We start from the raw sequence: 23,748 nt of genomic DNA, 5'->3' as shown, positions 1-23,748 counted from the left end.
TACAGACACAGATGTACTGTATAAAACAATGAAAGATCTGTATTGGAGTAATGTAGATGATCACAAGGAGCGATGAAAAATATCAGACTGTTTCTGTTGCGCTTTGAACACGGCGATGCGCATGAAGCAGGGGGAAGCAATACCTTTGTGAGTAAGTTCTCCAAGTTATGCAGCTCGATCAACATCAGCACCTGAGTAACACACGTTTTTGTGAGTAGTGGTACGTGCAAATTTGTGATTTCACCATGGAGCTGAAACTTGAGCAAAGAGCGCACAACAAACTTTGTGTTAGCAAGTGTTGGCGTTTTGTTGGCGAGTAGAGGAGGTGTTGTGTGTTTTAAGTGCTTCGTGAGGGGACGTGTTGTCATGTTGGAGAACCCAAGTACTGCAGAGCCACAGTTTTCACTGAATGTTTTCCCTCAGATGCCTGAAAAAACTCTGTGTTGAATTCATGTTGCACAAACCCCGCGAATGTCAGAGAAAACCCACTTGGTTGAGCTCCGGACCTGATTCGCCTCTACGGTTTTGGAATAAATGTCACTCAAAACACCTCAACGGGCTCATTGCTTCATTACTGTAGGCTTTCTGAATCATTTCCAAAAGTGTAAATCAAGCAGATTTCTAAAGCTCGACACAAAATGTACATTGTGCTCCCTGCTCAAGTTTCGGGTCCATGATGCAGATGTGCATGGATCACTGCTCACAAAAACATGATGCTGATGTTGATCAGGCGACATAGATTAAATGCGGACTCGGGAAAGTGCACATCACGGTGCTGCACTCTATTTGCATTACCATATACAGGAACAGAACTTTCCGATCGCACCGCGTGTGTTTAAGTGTTTGATAAAATGATTTCCAGGAACATGTGGATGTTTCAGCTGAAATGGACTTTGTTTTTTTTTTCAAAGCAGCCTCAAAGCCGATTAAGAACAAAAACCACGTATATAAACATACAACGTGCTGAAAGAAGTGTGCCTGATGTTGAGGACACAACTGCCTCAATGTGTTGCATTTTCCTTTTCATTTCCTGTTTTCAATTTCTCCTGAGGAAATCACAGCAGCTCAGACCTGATCCAGTTACACCTGTGACGCACTTTTGGACTCGCACGGTGAAAACAAACCTTCTCCCTCTGAACTCTTAGCTGTCAACAAGACACCTTAGCAGCTCTCTGGCTCTCGGAGGGACACTTGCCCTTGCCCTTGCCCCCCACCCCACCTCCCCCCCTCTTCCGGGCCACTCAAGTGTTATCGGTCAGCCACAGCAGTGCAGTTGTGCCGCACAGTCACACAAAAACTTGGCTTTGTCACCTCCCCTCTTACCTCCGCCAGCTCCAGTGAAACATAAACATTTCCAGACAATGTGTGACTAAGACACTCGACAGCACGGAGAAATAAAAAATAGCTCAGGAAATACTGAAAACAGGCTCAGGGTCCACAGGCGACAGTCGCTCATTAAGCCGCTCATTTAGGGAGAAAATGATCTCATAAAATGAGCCGTTGTGCTGACATCAACCACTGAGGACATGTTTGTTAACAGCTGGTGACATTTCAAGATTGTTTTCTAGCAGATGTGGCCAGTATGAGCTCGATTTGATGCTCGTCTTGAAACGTCTGTGTACCCGTCTCCTCAGCCAAAACAACTCCACAGATCATATTCTCAGACATTATTTTTTATTCCAAGTGAATCAGACTGTAAAAACTGCGATCGCACAACAATGTGACTGCCAGTATAAATATGCTCCAATGACATGCCCTGCAGAATACCTACCCCAGGCATGAACTCAACAAAAATGGTGAGTTTTTTCTGGTCGAGGTCCCGCAGACAGCCGTAGTACTGAACGATCCTCTCATGACGCAGATTCTTCAGCAGCTGAATCTCGCACTCCAGAGCGTTCACTTCCTGCAGAAAAGAGAAATTAAAATCGAAGCATCTTTACTTCTTCATCCCAAAAAGTAAATGCACTCAGTGACTTATTCCAAATAGATGTGAGGATTTTCAGCACATCTCTCACCTTGCTGGTTTCTTGACAGTCGGTGTCAAAAGGCACCTGCTTGGCAGCCAGCTCTCGGCCCGTGTCGGCGTCGTAGCAGAGGTAGACCTCCCCGAACGCCCCCCGCCCCAGGAGCTTTCCTTGTCGCCAGTTGACTGGCGCCCGCGGTGCTGCAGAAACAAAACACCACCAGACATTAATTTTGTTACTAATCCCCTGGAGACAGACGGCTCCGGCGTGATATACCGACTCGAGTGCACACTAAAACTGAAGCATTCGTCAAAACCCAACCGCAAAACCCGACTGTAACTCACACAATAACTTCACCAAGACCAGACGTTAAATCCACCGCAGTTTGTTGAATAACCTCCCACCGAAGACCCTCTCAGATTGGGGAAACCCCAGATCATAGTCAGGCAATCAAACCACAGACACAAAGTTATCAAAACCTAGGAAGAAGGTCTCATTAACTCTCATCTTCTCAGGCCCAGACTCTGAGACGTGGTTTTGGAATTAGCAGGCCTCTTTATGGCTGGGTTCGGCTGCTTAGGTCGTGTGTGGGTGCGAAGGACACCAGAGACTGACACGTCGACCACAGACTGCTGAGCCGAGCTCTGGTATCATGACAAAGACAGTTTCTGGGCAAACAGCATGTACAAACTGAATGAGGACAGATGTGATTAGTGAGCCTGTGACATGGATGATGAGAGGGGAATTCTGCCTGCTGCCACGTACAGTATGACTGTACATGACTTCTATTCCCTCGTACATCTCACAACTAAGAATTAAAACCATGTTTGACAGCCACGGAGTGTTTACTGGAACACTGATTCGGCTTGCTTTGTCTCAGTCCATTATGGTATAGCACATGTCAAATTTTTGGGTCTCCACTGTTTCTAACTTTTGTTTACTCAAACAAATTATTCAAAGGAAAAAAAACATCCTCACGTAGTCCAACACTGTTATATGTCATTCATTTGTTATAATAACTTTTTGTAATTGACCTTGAATTTTTGAAATTTGTCTGTAAACAAGCTGCAATGCAAAAATTTTGACTGAATAAAGTTTAGTCTAAAGTTTTAATTTCTGTACTCAAATCACAAACTATCTGATTAAAAAAAAAAAAAGATGAACAAAGTCACAAACTGAACCAAACTTTCATTTCAAGTGGAGCTGGCTTAATGCGTTAGAATTATTTGGCAGCTGTTTTGTAAACTGAATCATTGCTTTGGGCATTTTCTGACTAAACAAGCCCAAATCTTTCTAACTCCAATTTCTCAGTGGTAAAGATTTTCTGCATTTTTCTGTTTTAAATTGTAAATTAATATCCTTTTGGACTATTTGGGACCATTAATCACACAAAACCAGTAATTTCAAGAGATCACCTTGGGCTCAAAAAAAATTGTAACAGCTTTAAAGTAACAGCTTATTTACATGTCAAAGGTGGAACGATCAATTAATCCAGACAATAATCCAGAAATAGAATTTTCCAGAATTTTCTGCATTTATCTGTAGGTTAAGGAGGTAAGATTATCCGACCTGGTCTTTCTGCATATATCTCATAAAATAGCCATAAAATCAAAAAAAGTTCATAAAAACAGTTTATTTGACAGTGTTTATGTATTTAGTATTTAGTTTTCACTTTAGTGCTCTGTCCCTGTTTTAAAAGTTTGAAGATTTTGATTGGACTACTTACACTTGGCTGTACCACGCTGGCAGCTTTTGTCAGTAGTGCGGCCCAGTGAGCGCAGGTCGCTGTATTGCAGCGTGCTGTCTCCATTGTAACTGCGCGTGCGACTGGAGGGCACCAGCTGAAAAAGGTTCTCCTGCGGCATGAAGCTCCGGGGAAGTGTCCTGCGACCTGAAAACATATATAGAAAAAAAAAAAATAGACATATTAATGACTGGACACACACACACACACACACACACACACAGGCCACAGCATCTTTTGTTTGTATTGTGAATGTGTTTTCGCAGTTACTTTACAGGTGTTGGGCATAAAGTGAGCTCTTGGCTGGGATAGAGCAGAGTGCCTCTCGCCACTCCGCCCCACTTCCCTTCAGACAGGAAGCCGGGTGCTGTGTTTTTATACAAGTTCGGGTTTGCCGCAGGGAAACGTAAATCATTGCTAGCCAAGGTTAGCCTCTGAGTAAGCAATTACTACCAGCTGCCTGGAACAGCAAGCCAGCACTTCATGTACCAAATCTACACAAGTGGCTAAAGAAATTAAAATAAAAAATGCCAAATCTGTAATGGCAAAAAATGCTAGAAATGTGAGGAGGACGAGGAGGAGGAGACACTGTCTGAAGTGAATCTGAAGTTGATGAAGGTCGTGGTGTGTGTGTGTGTGTCTATGTTGTCCAGTAGACATAGTAACATATCTGTTTAATCCGTTCAATAATAGTGTTGTTGAAAATGCTCTTGCAAAGCAGGTCCCTTACGATCTCCGTAATCCTTGCTGCGATTGGGCAACTGGAACTGGCGTGGGAAAGTCCCTCCTTTTCCATGACGACCTAAGAAAAGGAGCGGAGAGGCAGAGATGTCAGTGGAGAAGTAATTTAACTTTCAACAATTAAGTCTCACATTTCACCTAAATCCTGTACTTTCATAGTCAGCACTTCTCTATTTGCAGGCCTGTGTTTATTCACCTCTCAGGTTTTAATAAGGGACGTTTAAGCAGTGAGACGCTCACGTGCACAAACATACTGACGCCTGATAAGGATAACAGAAGCTCACAGTTGAATCGATCACATCTGACAGACACTACAGCGCTTCAGCTCATCTTCTGCATGTGAAATCAAAGTTCAAGAGCAGCAGAATAGATTGCAGCTATTCACACAGAGCTGGACAGAGCTGTTGTATCCCCTCACTGCAGCCAAGAGAGAAACTGAAAACAGCTTACCCTTATATCTCTGAACACAGTGGAGCAGTAACTAAAGGCAGGTGGGGAGCACTGCTGACGCATGCGAGCGCCGACACTCACTCTCTCACAACACACACACACACACACACACACACACACACTAAACGGGGAGGACCGGAGCCACTCGCAATTGAAAGCAGCTGTTCTGTCAGATGACTGCCTCCCCTCATGCTGTTTTGTGGCTGTATCCCATGGAGACGGGAGTTATTTTTTATGTTTGGCAGCTCGGGACGGAGAGGAAAAATCTACTCAGAGGGAATGGTAAACAAATACTGTAGCCCTCAGCAGGAAGGGCCACACAGCATTACATCTGGGAGGGGAGAGTATATGTATGTATGGACAGTATGTGTGCGCAAGCACGTGCACGTATGCCCTCGTACTGCTGCAGCTGTATGAGGCTCCCAGCCTGTGTGCAATACGTGCAGCACACCCCCTTTTTCATTTACAGCATGGGGGCAGTGCAGGAGAAGAAGAAATGACCAGATTGAGAGAGCTGCTGTGGCTCCTCTGTTCACCAGTGTGAACTTATCTGTCATCTGGCTCTATTTGATCTGCCCTCCGAAGAAAAGGGGAGCGACAGGGACCCTGGGGATGAGGAATAGACGAGAAGAGGGTGGGGGTGGGGGGCATCAAGAGGCGAGGGGACGGAGTAAGGAGACAGCAGAGTCTATTAAAAACTGGAGTTTGAAAAAAGGTAGTTGAAGAGGGACGATAGGACGACGGCAGAAGGAGATGAAATCCACAGAGGAGAGTATGTGGAAGATAACACAGGAAGAGTTATAATACCATGGCATTCCTCTCACCACCATATGAGACACAAGAAATACGACCAAAAGATTATCTGTCTTCACTACGACCCATTCCTCATTTTAAGTATATACTCGCAGATAAAACCATCAAATAACATAATGTCCGTCCTCATTAGTAATCTCCGCCGGGCCTTTGCAGTGGAAAAACATTTTTGGTAATCAGGCGCTACACTAAAGCAAAGCTCTCTGTCTGACAGTGCGGCTATAATTACCACAGGTAAGTAAGAGCAAGCAGAGCTTTCTAATAATGAACAAGCTTTTTCGCACCGCTCTCTTTATCTTTGTAGTGTTTGAGCTGCAACAGCAAAAGGAGCATTTTTAGAACTGGGGTGACTGTTGCCGGTTTGTCCTCTCTTACCTTTGTATTCATAGTTGAGGTTCAGGTAATTATTGTCACGGTTGTTCTGTGAGAAAGGAGGGCTGAAATGACAAGAGAACACAGGGGGGAGGAGGGAGAGTGGGGGAGAAGTTGAAAAATGATTTGCTATTTCAGGCGGTAATTCCCCCTTATCTTCAAACAGAGTCTGGCTGCAGCTGCTGGCCTAAAACTTCAGAACGGGCTCGACTGTGAAGCGGCACAAGATTCCTCAAAATGACTTTCGCGTTCAGACTGCTATTCTGTCAGTCACAATTTGATGTTAAACAACAATGTAGTGAATTAGAAAAGATAAGCTGGAGGTTGAGAGCCTCTCTGCATTAACAATGAGCAAGTGAAAGAAGTTTGTGGTGCCGCATATCGTTAAATGTGTCTAAATTAAAAATCCGAACCTCCCACCCTCCCTGGCCGTTTGTAACCGGCCCCGTTCCCTGACAGAGAGTGACGTCTCTGTTGACCGCAGGGCGGCGCGGGGCCACGAGACCCTGGATAAGGGGCACGCATGCCCGTTCGCAGGGAAAAGTTCCATGCACTCGTTTCCTGCCATTGTTCTGCAGCCTGGAGCCCAGATAAGCCTCGTGCAGGTAGAACGGTTTCCGTCCGACTCTCTCGCTCTCTCAACCTCACTCTTGCTCACTTTTATTTTCCCTTTGATTCGACTTCGTTCCTCAGCCTTTTCCCCTTCACTCTCACCCTGTCACCGCTTTTCATTTTCCAGCTCAATTTTTTTTTCCTCTCATCCAGCATGTTCTTGCTCACTCTTTCACATCTCCCACTCAGTCTCCGTTCTCTCTCTCTCTCTCTCTCTCTCTCTCTCTCTCTCTCTCTCTCATGATAACGGAGGAATCCAGGCGTCCAGATAAGAGTTTCGTTGCCATGGCAACAGCAAAGTGACCTGATTCCTTTTCCACATAGGCAGACCAGCAAAGGTCAGGGAGCGCCGTTGGCCTTTAACACCATTTACCAAATTCACTTAAAGCCTGTGGTTACTTCTGTGTGTGTGTGTGTGTGTGTGTGTGTGTGTGTGTGTACATACACTTCCAAGTAATCTTTGATGCAAACCAAGGGTCATATCTGTAAATAATGCTGGTTTGCAATACGAATGTGTACATCGCAGATATGAATCCACACAGACACAAAGTCATAAATCACACGCTGCGTGATGACTCACCTGTCCAATGCCTGATCTATTGATTGACAGCTGCTCGACAGTGAGTTGTCTGCGCTCCCAAAGGGATCCAGCATCTGACAGATATAATAACACAGAGGGATCAAGGGTCACCGAGCGTGCAATCATGTGGGGGAGAATACCAAGCAGCGCCGATGGAGTAGTGCGTATAGCTGCCGTGCAATATAATAATTTGTATGGGCCGGATGGTCTCGTCAAACACTGCACATAAATGTTGTATGCAGCTATGTTCCATTTTTTATGAGCAGAAACATATACAAGGGTTTGTAAAATACAACTATTGCTAGTATTACTACTAATAGTAATGTAAAACACAAGGCAATCTAGTGTAAACACTGAATAGAGTGTAAGAAGATTAACTTTATTTGGAACGCATGATAGAAGATGTGTTAAATGATTTTATACTCTCAACACAGAACAGTTCTTCTGTCTGTTAAAATCTGGACGACAAAAGCACAGTTCAGGTCAACAGTTCATGACAGTCACTGTTGAACCGAGCTGCTCTCCTTCTGATCGAAAAACTCAACACTTCAGATATATGTTGTGTTAAAATCCTTAAACACACCTCCAAGTAAGTTTGGTTGCTGGATAAAAATCTTCCAGGATGCTGAAGTTTGGACTAAAAAAAAAAAAAAAAAAAAAAAAAGTTAAAAATGACAAATATTTTGTTTTTGGTAAGCAATCATGACAAGCATAACGTTTTTGAAGTATCCCAATCAAAAATAAAGCAAAAAAAAAGTCACAACAAAAGAGAAGTATTCTTTTAATTAAGTCCAGCTGATGTCAGATTTCTGTTGTATTCAAATATTCTGTTTTAAGATGTATGTAAAATACAATTTTTTTTAAAACTCCAGAATCTATGAATATGAACTGCTGACAGAAGAACGTTGCTTAATTAAAGTTATGTCCACTCTCATTGTATGCGCACTGGAGGCTTTAAGTTTCCACATCATTCTTGTGTAAGATGAACTGGACCACGATTGACTTCCAAACTATGTCACAATAATGCTTCCAAAAATCAGACTTCCAAAAAGCACAGAGAAACTTTCTCCCTTCTGCAGATGATTGTGAAAAAACACATGTTGATTATCCAGCATACACATGCACTACTCGCCCAAACATTTCTTAAAAGAGCCCAATTAGAAGGTTATGAGGCAAAGATTATTCATCACTGTGCTTTAATTAGGATTCCTAAAGGTATTGCATGTTTATATCATAATCCTGTGTGGCAACTTTACATTTCCATTCTGTATATAAAGTAAGAACACTGACTCCATTGACATTTTACATGAGGATACAGAGTATTTATCCTAGACCTGGTATGATAGTATGTTTTTTTCATGTCCTAAAATGCAGCATTTATCCTTCGGACGGGCTCTTACATTCTGGTCAGAGGTCTCTGGGATGAACTCCCCTTCACTGTGGATGCTGGTGTAGGAGCCCTGGCGGGCGATCTGCTGCTGCTCCTCGGGGACGCTGCCTGGAGGGGGAGATGTCCGACCTGTGTGGAGGGAACCTGAGGAGAGCGGCAGTTTAGGAGAGTGAAGTGAAGAAAAGCAGAGCAGGAAACAAAAAAAACAAAAAAAGAAAAAAGGGTGAAATAGAGTCATAAAGGTGAGGACAGATGGAGGGCGCACAGGGGAGAGATGATGAAGAGACGAAAACGAGGGACAGAGGGGAGAAAACGCCGTCCCCGTGTTATTCATGGGTACAAGTTCAACAGTGCTGGGACTACGAGAAATGATTTACTAAACCACACTGCCGACACCTCTAACCTCAATTACTGTGACAAATGCTCCCCTGGCTGAGATGCAGACTGAGCACTCGTCCTTGTCACAGGAAGAAGACCTACTGAAACCGACCATCACTGGCGGAGCTGACTCAGACACTGAAAATATGCACCGAGGTTAACGGGTACAAGGATGTATGGGAATGGTCTAAATATGGTCGAAGTAAACAGTCTGTGCTGTTACTGAAAGCTGAAATAACAACACCTTTTTTTTTTTTTTTTCCACAGTTCACTTTCTGTCTGCCTCTCTTCCTCGCTCCATCCTCTCTACGTCATTGAGGTGGCCGGGCTCACAGCACATCTTCACTCAACCGTACACTGTGACCGCTCTCCTGTCACCTCTCATCTGCCACCACTCCCTCTGCTTCTCTCTCAGCCTCAGCCTCCTCCTCCTCCTCCTCCTCCGAGACATGTGGCTGGCTGACAGGGGAATTGATAGAGAGCGGGTAACTCTATACAATTTATATGACTCGGGACGTTGACAGCGCTCACGTCGCTGGAGCAACGTGAGAATGATTGGTGCTGACGGCGATCATAAAGCGTTCTTCAGCTGCTATGCAAAAATGGAAATGCGACAGAGACGTGAGCGCTGGCTTGTTTTCTGCACGTGTCTGAGTTTGAGATACGACTGAAACGTTGACCTTTCTGCGTAGACCCGATAGAAGGGAAGTAAAAAGCCTCAGACATGTGAGACTCACTATTTCACGGAGCCAAATAAACCTTCACGCTGTGTTACCAAACAAGCCAGGGGGGACAGCAGAACCGATGCGCACCCTGTTATCTCGCCACGGTGTGACATGACAAGAAAAGGACATTTATCAGTTTGACAAGAATGGTTTGACATTTTGGAAAACAAACTTATTTGTTTTCCTGCCCAGAGTTAGATGAGAAGATTGAAACTACTCGCATATCTAAATATAAAGCTGTTGTGTGTTTCCTAAAATGTCAAACTTTGTTTTTAACATCTACGGATCTCCACTTTTAACATTACAAAGAGCTTAACCAGACAAAGAAGAAGATGATGCAGGCAGACGGTTGCTTGGTGTGAGAACAACAACTTGTCCTTGATTTGACTTAACATCTCTGCAGCTGCGTTCACCTCCAATTTTCTATTCTGACCAAACATCTTTTCATTAACATTCCTACGATGATGGCAGCAGTCCGTGTCGTCAAGTGACACTGAGAAATCATCCACGACGCCTCGGCAGGTGATGAAAAATATTGGCATCAGAAGGATTTGGTTGGAATTCTCTACCTCTTTGCTTTTCTAAAGATTATTAGACATTAACAGCTTCATAATAAAGCTATAATTTTTTTTTTTCTGTTTGACCCGTGACATCACACTTGTGCGTGCGTTTCAGCATGCCTGCTCACCTGTCGAGTGTTTGCGAACCCTCTCCGAGCCCTTCAGCAGAGAGCCCTTCAAATCTCCCAGCGACCGCGATGACCTCATCTCGCTCTGTTTGTCCCTGCTGTTCACCTGTAGGTACTGCAGAGGGAGTAGACAAGAAGTAGGAGAAAGTGGAGAAAGAGAACAAGACCATTAGAGGAAATGAGGACGGCATTACATCATTGTCCGGTTACATCACCACGTCAGAGGAGGACATTTGTTTCCTCACTGATTTCAGCAAACAGAGGCTCTGATGCAGCTGACTTTATCAAATGTCACATGGTTTAAAAAAAAAAGAAGAAAAGAAGGATGACTTCATTGTTCTGAGTTAGCACTATGACTGCAAGCGACAAACTCTAGCTGACGTATGTTTGCATAGGGCACATTGTTGGGGACTCACGTGGTTGTTTTTGGGGGTCTTAAGCAGTATCCTGAGCAGCCCGTTGGTCCCAGAGCTGCAGCCCAAAGTCAGCACCGCCTGATCCAGGTCCTCCTGGGTCTTCAGGGGCAGCAGAAGCTGAAAGGACAAGAAAACATACAGCACACGACCTTTCATTCCCTATTGTTCCATAGCTACGGCATGTAAATGGAGCAGCACACGCGTGACATAAGGAGTTTTAACTTGGGAGAAGCCCATGGTAGTTCGACTTAAAACCAAACTTTTCAAAGCTCTCGAGAGACTGACAGCTTGAGAAAACACATTTAATGCATCTCAGACGATACACACATGCTGCAGTGTGACTAGCATTATTACATTCACAACAGCAGCTAAAGATGTGACAAATCAATGGACTACAGTACGTGCTCACTGGTCATTCTCTTACCTCCTTCTCCATAAAGAACATGTCCATCTGCTGGCCAAAGGCCTCAGTCACTTTCAGCTGCAGCTCTTTGATCTTCAGTGGCCTCTGAAATGGGATGATACTAGAGAGAGGAAAATTCCAGCGGGGTCAGAGGTCAGACAAAGACGTTTATGTTGTGTCTAGCTGCAACTTTCAAAAGGAAAGTAAGGAGTACAAAAGGTAGCCGTGCATGTTTCTGTTTCTCCGCTTAGTAAAAATGTTATCAGCTCGCTCATAATAATATGACAAAATAGAAAACGTACAGCTACAGATTTGATAGATTAATTCTCCTCTGGTTATTCCGGGTTTAATCACGCGTTTGGATTTGATAACCATATAAGAATGTACTTTTTCAGACATTTTACGAAGGTGTTTCTACGGCAACGAGAGGAAATAAATGGACAGGTCAGCCGGGTCAAGGAGAGGAGTGAGCCGAGCCACTAAGCTGCTAGCAGGACATTAATCAATGCAATGAAAACAGAGGGCAAAACAGTAAAGCCCTCTGATGTAAATGTAGAGCATGTCAGTACTTATCTACTGTATGCCTACGTGTACGACTGAGTGTGCACACTTTGTCTGTCTGTCCGAGTCCAAGCTTATCAGCAGGAGTTGTCATGTGTGTATACATGGACGTATGCGTGTTTGTAAAACTCTGCATGCATGAGTGTGCTTCCCAATCAGTGTGTGCATCGGCCACTGTTTCAACACCACTGGGCCTCTCCACCAAGCCAGCACAAAGGCAGATGGGAAACTTCCTGAGAGGAAAAGGGGAAAAAATCTGGAGTGGCAGCAAAAGCAGCAGGATGTGTGTCTTTCCCTCCTCTTTTACAGAGTGACAGAGTGAAAGATACAGCGACGCGGAGATATTTACAGACTGTGAGAGAGAAAATAAAGGAGACAGCCTGGGAAAATAAAGGAAAGAAAGAAACAAGAGATTTTTCCTGGTATTTCTTCTGCTCTCTTTTCTATCTATCTACCTCCCTCCTCTCACTCTCTGCTTTTGAAGAATCTGCAGCCCACTATCTCTTTATAGTATCCTGATAAAAGGACTTGTTTTCATCCCATCACTTCCTCATCAGAAGCCAAAGCTCCGGCTATCTTAATGACTGCTCATTGGCTCCCTCATTTGGGGAGAGGATTCTGGGAAGAGGGAGGCCTGCAGATCAGAGGCGAGCAGCGGCACAGCTAAACGATCTGCGTCTCTGTTTATATTCAGCGATGATGTGTGTGATAAAGGGCTGCGGGGATGTGGAGGAGGGGGTAAAAAAAAAAGGGGGGAGTGCGAGGATGCTGCTCCAAAAGATATGGCTTTCCTTCCTCTGCACAAGCATGTGGACACAGAAAAAGCACACTGATTTGCAGAGTTAAAAGAGTGCTTTCACACATCCCAGCATGTTCTCTCTTTCTCTTTCCCTTTCTCTCGTGGACAAAATCACAATCACATCCACACAGAAAGAAAAAAAAAAAAAAAAAGAAGCTTTGGCTCTGGTCCCTCACTCTCTGGCAGGAGACCCTGAGACAGAGCCAGGGGAAGAGAGAGAGGCTCTACAGCTCCTATTTCCTGCCCTGAACCTTCAGCGCTTGCCAAAGAAAAGAGAGACCATCCGATTTAACGATTGTCCTGACTCAGGGTCTCCTAATACCTCGAGTGCTGTGGACGCCGCTCAGATAAAACATGCAATGCACTCTGGTTCTGCAACTTGGGATTAAATTCGTACAATTAGGTTGTCTTGACAGAAAACCAATAAAATTTCACCACTGCGCTCTCATGAGTGAAAGGACGTTTTTTTTCTTGTCCGTAGATGCCTACATAATCAGGCTCTTAACATCTGCAGTGGCACGGTGAAACCCTTTTTGTTTCTCCGTACCTCAAGCTGCAACAGATCTTGACGAGGGATTAAAAGAATGTAGTTTGGTTACAAATTTGATTTTTTTCCCCCCGATTTTGTTTTCTTACCGAGTTGTGACTATTTGAGCCATCAAGAGATGGAAACTGCAAAAAAAAAAGCTTTGAATATGAGAGCTGTTTTATGCAAGTTTGATCGATGCTACTGGGAAATGTCTGTCTTTTGCTGCTAAATACTCCAATACATTAATAAACTAGTTGCATGTCAGCTGGAAAATAAAGATTTCTGCTGAAAACTGCTGCATGACAATATAATAATATAATATAAGCGGTGAAAAAAACGCCAAGTAGTTATTTGGAAAAACAAAACAAAAAGCTGAAAGAGGGTAAAAGGCTGTGTAGAACTGCAGTCAGGTTCATTGGGTTTGTCACTAGCAGTGACCCCTTTCTCATACCTGTAGTCATGATATGATCTATTGTTAATATAAAGAAATATGGAGTATAGCTGCTTTAAATGAATATTATGCTGATGCTTAAAACTCCATTTTCATAACAGGCCCTAAATCTGAGTGAGAGCAGTCAGAGTTCGGACAAACATAACAAGGACGGAGCTAATTAACATGACAAAAGAAGAATGAGGAGACAGTGAATTGACACAGTGGATAAAAACAAGAGTTGCCTTTAAAAGCTATGAATGGTGTTTTCCAAAGAGAACCATTGTCTGTCTTTTCCAAGAGAGCAGTGTGGTGTGAGGAGGAGTTCGTGAGAAAGAGAATAATACCGTTAGACGGAGAAACAGAGGGAGGCAGAAACAGGCAGACAGGAACATGAAAAACTTGTCTCTTCCTCAGCGGTAGCCAATTAGGGCTGTGAAAAAGTGGAGAGGCCCAGTGTGAAGCCGTATTCTGACGGAGGAGAGTGCCGTTTCCTTTCTCTTTCTCAGGCCTGTGAGTCTGTGGCTTTTTGATCACAGCATCACTAAACCAATGCCTGTTCCCCTGCTCTATATTCTAAAGAATCAAGGCCAAATATTCGAGCAGGTTCTGATCAGTTTCACTTCGATTTTTCTCTGTAACACAACACAAAATGTTTGTCATTTTCCCCTTTAAGGAGTTGTTTTTTTAGTTCAGACTTTCTATGTGGGTTGTCCAATGAGCGTTTCATCTCTATGTGACCATGGACTTCTCCCAGGATGTATTGCTAAAAGCCAGACCTAGCGTGTCTCGCAGAGCATCCATACATGGAACGACAGATCTGCAATCCCGGTGTAGACAAAGTGAAGCTCAGAACCAAATAAAGTCTCCTCCATTCAGAAGATGTGTTATTTATACAGGGCACTTCACTTTCAAAGAGCCTCAACGCAGTAAAAACTGAAACACTGCTTCTACAACTGCCTCCTGAGTTTGTGTAACCACGCTCTGACTCTTGAGTTAGTCCAAAGCTGGTGGTGCGAGTGAGTACAGAAGGGTGAAGGATGTGGAGGCACAACACAACGCAGAAGATGAAGCATTAATGTGGGGTGTGCCTGGGAGACTGGACACTGAACTGAAACACTTGGCTCTGTCCCCCACCCTACACCCCCTCTCAAACGGCTGCCAGCCTGAAGCACAAGGCCTCGACTAAATGTCAGTGTAGGAATTTTCCTTCTCTTTATGCTACTCTGGCATGCAACTGTGATTTCCTCCTCTAGACACAAAATCCCAGGCACGGCAAAGCATAACAAAAAAGATCCGAAGTAGAGAGTTAAGACTTGGACAGAGGAGTAGAAACAACAATACGGAGGTTCCAACATACCGTTTTTCTCTCTCATGCTCCAGCTTGACTCTTAAATCCTGTTGAGAGGAAAAATAACAACAGAGGGGAGTCATGGAAGTGGAAAGTTAAAATGATTCATGGTTGTGTGTGGGATTTGGGGCTGCCGAATATGTGAGGGCGATAAGCTGGACAAGGAATTTAAGTGACAAAAGGCATTATAATGCCACATGTTTTATATGGCTGTTGCTGAGTTTTGCAACACAAAGGCAACTCGACTCTGAGGATGACGTGACACAATCTGTGTTTTCTATTTAAAGTCATTACCACAGGGAGAAGGAATCTGGAGGAGCCTGCAAGTCTGCATGAGGTCGTAGTGATAAAGCAACACTGTCATCATATCAGCGCAGGAGATTGGGTAGAAGGTAGGGGTTTACCCCGACTCGCTGAGGAAAGCAGCACTCGGGCCGGAAACTGTCTCTGCTCCTCGCTGTTTGTCTATGTCTCATCATAAACATTGCCGTTTTAAGAGGATTTTCCAATTATCATTCCACAGACGGGAGAACAAATGCTGGAGGAAACGACTTCTGAGAGAGGCACAAGGTGATTGAGAGGAATTAAATCCTAGAAACAGTAAAGCTTCTCCGTGAAGGAGACTGATAAGCTCTCCAAAATGCATCAGTTTAGTTTCTCCGGTGCCAATTTAACAGGCGATGTAACGTTTATTTTGCCAGTGTTTTTTTTCCCCCAAAATAATATAACCTCTACAGTATTGGTACTTTAAAGTTCTTGATTTAATAAAGTAAAACACTCAGCACTCAGGCAAACACTGCTTTTATTTTTGTTTTCACCCTGCATGATGCCACTTAGTTCAACCGAGCACAATATACCAATTTAGCATCGAATGCCACCTCGGATTTACTGAGTGGATTTTTGGAACTGAATGGTAGTGAATACATCCCACTGTCACATTAGTGTCTGTAACATGCTTGAATTAGCCTCCGAATAAACTGCTTTCTGTCTCACCCTCTCCAAAATTACAGCACAACCTTCACCCGACTTTGGCAGACCGCAAACTGTCAGTCCAGCATAAACAAAATCAAAAGAGAAGCAGGCCCGAGGTATTGTGTGCATACCCACAATGACAGTTAAGGTTAAAGGCACTGCTCTGATACGAGTGGGTGTGGTTAATAAAATGTAATTGAGCTGGATGCACGACAGCTTCAAAACAGAAGTGACATTTTAGTATAAAACCGCCCTCGCGGTTTGAAAGGTGGCCGTAAAAGTTTATAGTTTGCTTCAGCGAGGACGCGAGCAGTGGTCGGACTGAATTCATGTTCGTGACAGTTGATTCAAGCGATGGGAGTTTGCAAGTTTTAATGATTTAAAAAAAACCGAATTCACTTATTTTATGTACATACATATTTTAGTATGCACAAAATTGTTTTAACAAAATAAGACTAAATACATTTATTCAATGTTATGCAGACTTCAGAATTATTTGCAACACAAGCAGAAGCCCTATTTTTACACATATTTCGGCAACAATTAAATATCTTTACTGCCTCTTAAGTCTCATAAAAGGTTGTGAGTGCTTCATATCGGTTGATAAAAGGTGCATTTTAGATGTGGCGGCGGAGAAAATGCACGTCTGGTTGCAATGTGTACCTGTTTGTAGAGTAAAGTTCTGTTCTTGGGCTTGTGGCTGTTGTGCTGGGTGTAGCAGCGGCCCAAAGCGGCAAGGTCCTTCATGATGGAGTTAAGCGCCTCCTCGTCGTCTAAAAGCAGAAGACACACAGCAGTTAGTGTACACCAATCACGTTCACTCCTCTTAGCTAAAAAAAAAAAAAAAAAAAAAAAAAAAAAGGAACCGAAACTGTTTGATGTCACTCAGCTGTATAAACTTAGTGAAATAAGTTACCCTTATAACTATCCGTCGACATTTAGAGTGTCACGGACGAGTGATGAAAGCCTGAGGAGGCAACAGCGATAATCAGATGTCGGAGCTTGTGTTGGCTCAAACTAAGCAATGAGGCCACATCTGGTCAGATACTTCCTGTTCTGATGCCATCTGTAGAGTTTCCACTAAAGGAAAGAATCCAGTGGTTTCTCGCATACCTAACAAGATAAATATACTATCTATGAAAGGATAAGAGACAAAAAAAATAGAGGCTTTCTCTGTGTGGCAAATGTATCAGCTAAATCTTTGTCTTTCCATGATCTTTATCAGTGTTTAAGTGCGATTAAGATGAGAGATGCTGCTGCTGCTGAGGATAAACCTAAGAATGCTGAAAGAGCAAACGTGTTTTGTACAAGTCGCACATCTACTCTATGGAGGTTGCAGGAGCTCGATGATTAAGCACTTTAATACTTTGTCTGATATCACTTCGGGAACATAATTCAGACAAAGACTGATCTTTTCTTCTGTCAAATACTGACCGACTCAGAATCAAAGTGGCTGCAGGCTAAAAAAAAAAAAAAGTCATGTATGTTTTAAATTCAGAATTCACACCTTATGAGAAAAAGTGTCCATGGCGTTCATTAATACCTTAAAATTCATTGAGAAAACCTACAAGTGCTGCCAGCCAATCTTCCATTTCACACTTCTCTCGCTGCACACTTTCTGACAGACAGACACACACACACACACACACACACACACACACACACACACACACACACACACACACAGATGTGTAAAAGAGGATATCATGCAGCTGAGCATGTCAGACATTACCACATCAAGAGACGTTAATAGAACCAATTATCTGAGAGTGGTGATTACAATATAAAGAAGAGGTTGTTGACCTCGGCCCCTGCCTGCCTCTCAAACGAGCCCACAGTGCATTCTTTATAAAAGCACCCACAGACACAGCGTTCACTGGGAAACAGGGCCAGGTGTGTGCAGCGCAACACAAACTGCACCAGCAGGAAAGACCGCATTCTTTAAAACAAAATGGATCTGTGTGAGTCTGCGTGAGAGACCACTGGGAATGTCAGTCGCAGAGCCGGTGTGATAGTAACACAAGCAGCAGATGGGGCTTGAGGTGCCATTTGATCTCGTTCCCACTGTACGGCTCTCGTGGCCAGCTGTTCGCCGACAGTGAGCCAGTCCGCTGGGTTCACAAAGGGGTCATTGTACCCATGAAAACAAACATCAGTTTACACATCCAAGTAAGGATGCACCGATCTGACGTTTTCCTCTCACAATACCTCAAACCTTTGCCCCTATGCGTAGTGCTCAATGTGATCAATGTTATGTCAGGTAACATGATATCAGAGATCGGTGTGGGACTAAACGCTGCCTGCCATGACTGAATGAATGAATGAATGCAGCTAATAACGGACAAACTGAGTTTCACAATGACACAAAGAAACTGAATTTAGCTGTGGATCAGGCTGGTAACAATCTGGGGCATCAGATTACTGCTTCCTAAACCTGAAGTATAAAGCTTCCTCATTTCTCACTCTCCCAACTGAAGTGTTAACATTTTTTTTTTTCCCACAGAAAATAATTGATCTATTTCTACTGAGGCTCTATTATTTTCCAGAGTGCTTTTCAAAGAGCTCTGAAAAGGATCCCTGCATTAGTTTATTTCTGTTGTCACATCTGGATGGAGCTCAGTGTGATACTCAAACAGCAACGCTCAGTCCACAGGGCCCATCTTTCCCGTCAGTCAAGTGCTTCAGACAAACTGCATCCACTTTCATTGTTTAGGGTTGGAGACAGAATTGATCAAATTTGGATAAACTGGCCCTTTAAAGTGAGACTACGCTAAACAGTAATCGTGGGATACTGGTAGATATCAAAATGTAGCACTAGTAGAAAGGACTCATTATATCCTCAAACCTGCTCAGTAAAGTCAGTTAAAAACTAAATTCAGCTACCATTAGCTACTTGTCACTGTATCAGTAAAATACTTTTTCATTTTTTAAGAGGAATAGTGAGTCCTTTTCTTCTTAAATTTGATGTTAAATCCCTTTGGAAACTTCTCCCAGCTTGACCTTGATAAATATTCAGTTTTTCACTCAAGGCTACTTTTCTCTGGTACTCCCATCAGCTCTCTTGGCAACCACCAACTTTCACCTCCGGCCCACAAACAACCTCTGTTTAGGTCAGCGAGTTAATGTAAACTGTAGATAAACTGCAGCTAACCCCAGAAGTGGAGGTCTTGATTGACGATCCCAAAATAGCAGCATAAGTAAGAAGTGAAAAAACTCCTCTCAGCTGTGCGGCGCCTCCCTCCACTAACAAAGAAGAGTTATCAGGAAAAGTTGCACCCAATAAATTACACCGTACGGTGCACGAATTTAAAACAGAGCAATAGTAAGTCAGTGAGACTGATATTCTTAAAATGAGCGACCATAAATGAAGCAACAGATTGGATGTTTTTTTTTTTTATTTTATTTTTTTATTTCCTTGCGCAAGAATTTGTACAATTACCGACCGATATGTATTTCCTGTCATGCCAAGAATGTGCCCAATTAGCGCATTCCTTTATAACCACATACGTGGGTGTTTGTTTGTTTGTGAAAAGTACAGTACATGTGAGATAGGTAAGTCATGTCCGGTGTCTTCCTCTCTTTGTTTATTTAAGAGACAAGGCCGACGAAAGGAAAGGAAAAATAAGAACTAGATCCTGCACCCACATGTGTAAACAACCCACATACCTCCACAGGCGACACCGCACGGCGTCGCCTCCCACCATCACGTAGCACTTACACACTGTAAACTCCCACAGGAGGCCCGGCTAGTTATAATGTATGCTGTCTGGATGAGTAAACGCTCGACCGGGCCTGTCCTCTCCGCACAGGAAGGAACTGAATCACTGTCTATGTTCTGAATACGGAGCTTGGCGAGCCACGCTACGCCACAGCAGGAAATTAATGGATTGTTGATTGAGTCGGTCAAAGTTTTTCCATGACTGTTTATGTGACGAAAAAAAAAGAAAAAAAAAAAGAGGTGCAGAATTATTTGCTTTTCTTTCGTAGCGACAGGATTTTACAACGGAGCGGGGCCGCAATTAAGGATTACTGTCACTATTCATTAATATGCTGCTTATTTTAGTGTTAATCTGTTAATTGTTTCGTGGAGAAAATATCCATCTATAGTGGAAAAAGGTGTATCCCAATTTCACAATCAAACAATCCCAAAACCAAAGATATGCAATAAAAGACATTAAAACATTCATACAGAATTTGAAGTATTTAGTATTTTTGCTTAATAAATGTCTTGAATAATGATTGTATTAACAAAATTGACGTCGATTAATCTTCCGTCAGTCAGGGAATTAATTCATTCTGCAAAAAAGTTATCTTATAATCACGCTGAACAAACGCTACCTCTATTCTTATTTGTCATTATCACTGCCTCTCTCTCTCTCTCCTCTCTCTGGTGACGTGTTATTTCAGTGCTGCCTCTGCAGGCTCAGAGCTCCAGACTACCCCGCACACTCGCAGTCAAGGATACAAAACAAACAGAGGACGACGTGCATGTGTGTGTGTGTGTGTGTGTGTGTGTGTGTGTGTGTGTGTGTGTGTGTGTGTGTGTGTGTGTGTGTGTGTGTGTGTGTTTGTGTGGCTGAGGCCTGTTCTGTAACCTATGGATAATGGCGGGGAAGGGAGAGCGGGCGGGAGGGAGGGAAGGAGGGAGGGTGGTTGGCGAAGGGGGTAGCAAGAGTGTGAGAAATGCGTGGTGGTGCACAGAGCTGGCTGCGATGAACGCCTGTAAATGAAGTTATTACATCACTCAGGCCTGGTCCGCGGACACTGCCAGGCCGAGGCCAGCCAAGGCTAACCACCAGCACTGTGGAAAGCAACCACCTCGCACAGTAACCGCCCGTCACTGCCAGCAGCAGCCCCACAAACCGACGACAGCTTGCGAGGAGCCCCGTGTCATCGTGACCCAGAATGGTGGTTCATGGTTTTTTTTTTTTTTTTTTTTTTTTTTTCTGGTGTGTTGATACGTTGGGATACCTGCAGTTCATTTCCTGAGCTGCTTGTTGTGTCTTGGGGTAAAAATGTGACCGGCATAAGAAGAGGGGGAATTCCAGGAAGCAAGGCAGGAGGAGAGCAACATTACACAATAGATTGCGATTGCTGGCCCATTGCATCATCACTCCGAATTGGGTTTGTTTTTTTTGTTTTTTCTTTTCTCGGGCTGAAGCTGGGAACCGCGGAAGTCGCAGCGGGTGAAATGAAGTAGAAACTTTAGTCCAAGACAGCTCGCATGAAGGTAGACATTCTCCTGGAACTGCTGCTCGAGCTGATAGTGATCAGACTCCGGGACAGCTCAAATAGTTGGGAGCCGGAGGTACGAGCACACACTTTCTGCCCCGGGAGTGTTTTGGGGGGAAAAAAAAAGCTCTGAGAGTGCTACAACTTGCAAGGCAGTGACTGTGTGTGACTCTGTGTGTGTATGTATGTGTGTGTGTGTGTGTGTGTGTGTGTGTGTGTGTGTGTGTGTGTGTGTGTGTGTGTGTGTGTGTATGTGTGCGCGCGTGCACGTGGCGAGGCAGGCTGCCCGAATGAAGACATCGAGGGGATTTCCTGGTGCCGAGAGACACATCATGGCAAAGGCATCCGGCAGGATTAGCAGCTGGAGCCAAACGTGTCCTCACTCTGCAGCAGCAGTGCAGTCCGAGCCTCTGACGCACAAGCACGCATAATCGGTGCGCACGAGCCGGCTGCGGCAAGCAGGACGCGCTCACGACTCGTGCCTCCGCCGGGTTCGTCGCGACTGGGATGCGGCTAATTTAACACCTAACGGAGGGGATGTTTTAAACCCTCGAGTTGATCTTTCGCGAAGAATAATGAGTCTGATGTAACGCAGGCTAAGTATGGGTGTGTGTGCGCGCGTGTGTGTGTGTGTGACAATAGTTGCGCCATCGACGTTTGTGCAAAGTCTACGCTCCAAGAGTCTTGTCACTGGGGAATGTACGCAAATATTTCCGTTCGCTCTCCGAGGGCTGTGACGTCGCTCCTCTCAGCCACCGCAGGAATTGGCTCGTGAAAAAGACTTCCACGGTTTCGGTGGAAGTGCGCTCTTTGCCTCTTTTTTTTTTTTTTTGAAAGACGGTTGTTTCACTCTCGTGGTCTGGTAAATAAGATGCCCAGTGCCAGGAGGCAATTAGTTAGCTTGGAAAACAGACTGGAGAAAAAGGGGGGGGGGCGCTCCCGAGTCCAAGAAAAAACACAACCAACACCTCTGAACGTCACTTGAAGGCCGTATTAGTGAATTTATCCCTCTGTCTTTGCAAAATGGCCACGCTATTGCAGCTATCAGCACGCTGGCTCCCGAAGTCCTAAAAATTCTGCCGCTTCTTTTTTTTTTTCTTTTTCTTAAATTATGCATATTTATTACATATAGTTTCCACTATTCCTTCAACGCAATCATCGCCGGTGTTTTCTTTGTGAGGGTTTACCTTGTGAGTTCCTGTGCTGTCCGGGTCCATTTTGGAGACCGTCATCTGTGGAAGAAAAAGCAACGTGGTTTTGGATCACTGTGGAAATGGGTCCAAAATAAATAGCCAGTTGTTAGCGACGGTATATTGAACTCGGTTTTGTATGAACACAATGGACAAAAGATATTGATCTGATATTTTGAGCTCTGTTTACAGAGGTCAGCGAGTAGCAGGCTCCTCCGGGCCTCTAGTTTCTGTGCATATGGAAATATACCACGGGAGATTATCTACTGTTCGACTGGTATTGTGTGGAGGAACACAATGTGTGCGTGTGTGTGTGTGTGTGTGTTTTCATTTTTTTTGCAAAGATGTAGGAGTATGTGTGTGTTCAATTCCTACATTATTTATTTATATTCACACCTCATGGATGTGAATATAAATAAATGTGCCACACTGGAACTGTGCAGAGGAAGATAGACGAGAACACGTGTTCACCGAGAAGCTTCCAACGTGCCAAAATCAAGCGTCCCTATCTGAATAGAAAAATAAGGAAAAGCAACATTTCTACAAACAACAATGTGAAAATATTAAATAAGCGTGTACAAAATGGGCCATCTGGAACCACCAGACATTTCACACTTCTTCTTTTGAATACGCGTGTTGTTTTTCTCTGCACGGCTCCCCGCTAGAGGAAGTGTGAGGGGTGTGTATGTTGGCCTGTGCTCCCAGTAAATGTGCGTGTTTTCTGTATGTACACACTGTACAGCAACCTGCTTTCAAATGCCACTCACCCATGTTTACTGTCATCATCAGGAAGTGGCCCTGTTGAACTCGAGCACAGAGCTCGACTTCTCTCTGCAAGCGAAGACTTCACCCTGAGAACAGAAAACACAAAAACAACGAGGTTTCAACAACCAAGCACTGTGCCATTTTCCTTCAGCTTGGCGCGCATAATATTTCTGCAAATGCAGAAAAACAATGACAAAACAGGACGCAGGTGGTAGTATCAACACAAAGCTTTTATTTCCCACATCGGCGTCCCCGCTCGTGTTATTTATTTAATCTTTATTTAACCTGGCCTCTTGAGATTGACATATCCTTCTCTAAATATTCCTGGCAGAGAAATAACAACACAACAACCAAGAGCTGTATTTGATGCTGGTAACTCATTCTATCTAAATCCTTTGAATGCCCTGGCAGCTCATTATTGCCACTCTGAAAGCCACGAGATGGCATCGGAGAGGGAATTCCTCCGTGTTTGATGATGGAGGAGCCACATGGCCTGGAGATACTATGGTGCAGCAAGCGAGGCAGGCGTGGGTGTTTGCCTAACCACCTGCCTCAGGTAAAGACCATGAGCATTTCAAAAACAAAAGTCTCAGTATGCATTACACTGACGAGCAGAGAGCAGAAACAGCGACGGTCACATCAC

The 23,748-nt window shown here is 44.0% G+C and overlaps 1 protein-coding gene across 2 annotated transcripts in view; it reads right to left on the bottom strand.

Moving 5' to 3' along the window:
* The window catches only part of map3k22 (mitogen-activated protein kinase kinase kinase 22), a 36,044-nt gene that overhangs the window by 2,833 nt on the left and 9,463 nt on the right, over nt 1-23,748 (bottom strand). The window contains exons 2-16 of one of the 2 annotated variants that reach the window (XM_069159436.1): nt 23,108-23,191; nt 22,338-22,382; nt 16,582-16,691; nt 14,956-14,993; nt 11,298-11,397; nt 10,874-10,990; nt 10,458-10,572; nt 8,677-8,810; nt 7,860-7,913; nt 7,277-7,350; nt 6,088-6,149; nt 4,439-4,510; nt 3,691-3,855; nt 2,016-2,164; nt 1,772-1,903 (exon numbers count right to left, since the gene is read on the bottom strand). In XM_069159436.1, the coding sequence (XP_069015537.1) occupies nt 1,772-1,903; nt 2,016-2,164; nt 3,691-3,855; nt 4,439-4,510; nt 6,088-6,149; nt 7,277-7,350; nt 7,860-7,913; nt 8,677-8,810; nt 10,458-10,572; nt 10,874-10,990; nt 11,298-11,397; nt 14,956-14,993; nt 16,582-16,691; nt 22,338-22,382; nt 23,108-23,126 (1,386 nt within the window). In that variant the 5' untranslated portion in view covers nt 23,127-23,191. The remainder of the gene's footprint in view (nt 1-1,771; nt 1,904-2,015; nt 2,165-3,690; nt 3,856-4,438; nt 4,511-6,087; nt 6,150-7,276; nt 7,351-7,859; nt 7,914-8,676; nt 8,811-10,457; nt 10,573-10,873; nt 10,991-11,297; nt 11,398-14,955; nt 14,994-16,581; nt 16,692-22,337; nt 22,383-23,107; nt 23,192-23,748) is intronic. The other variant, XM_069159437.1, reaches the window with a different exon arrangement.

Source organism: Embiotoca jacksoni, unplaced genomic scaffold (assembly GCF_022577435.1).
Source record: "Embiotoca jacksoni isolate LCO1_2020_lvr unplaced genomic scaffold, fEmbJac1.0.p SCAF_25, whole genome shotgun sequence".
Lineage (NCBI taxonomy): Eukaryota > Metazoa > Chordata > Actinopteri > Embiotocidae > Embiotoca > Embiotoca jacksoni.
This window is presented reverse-complemented; position numbering and strand designations above follow the sequence as displayed.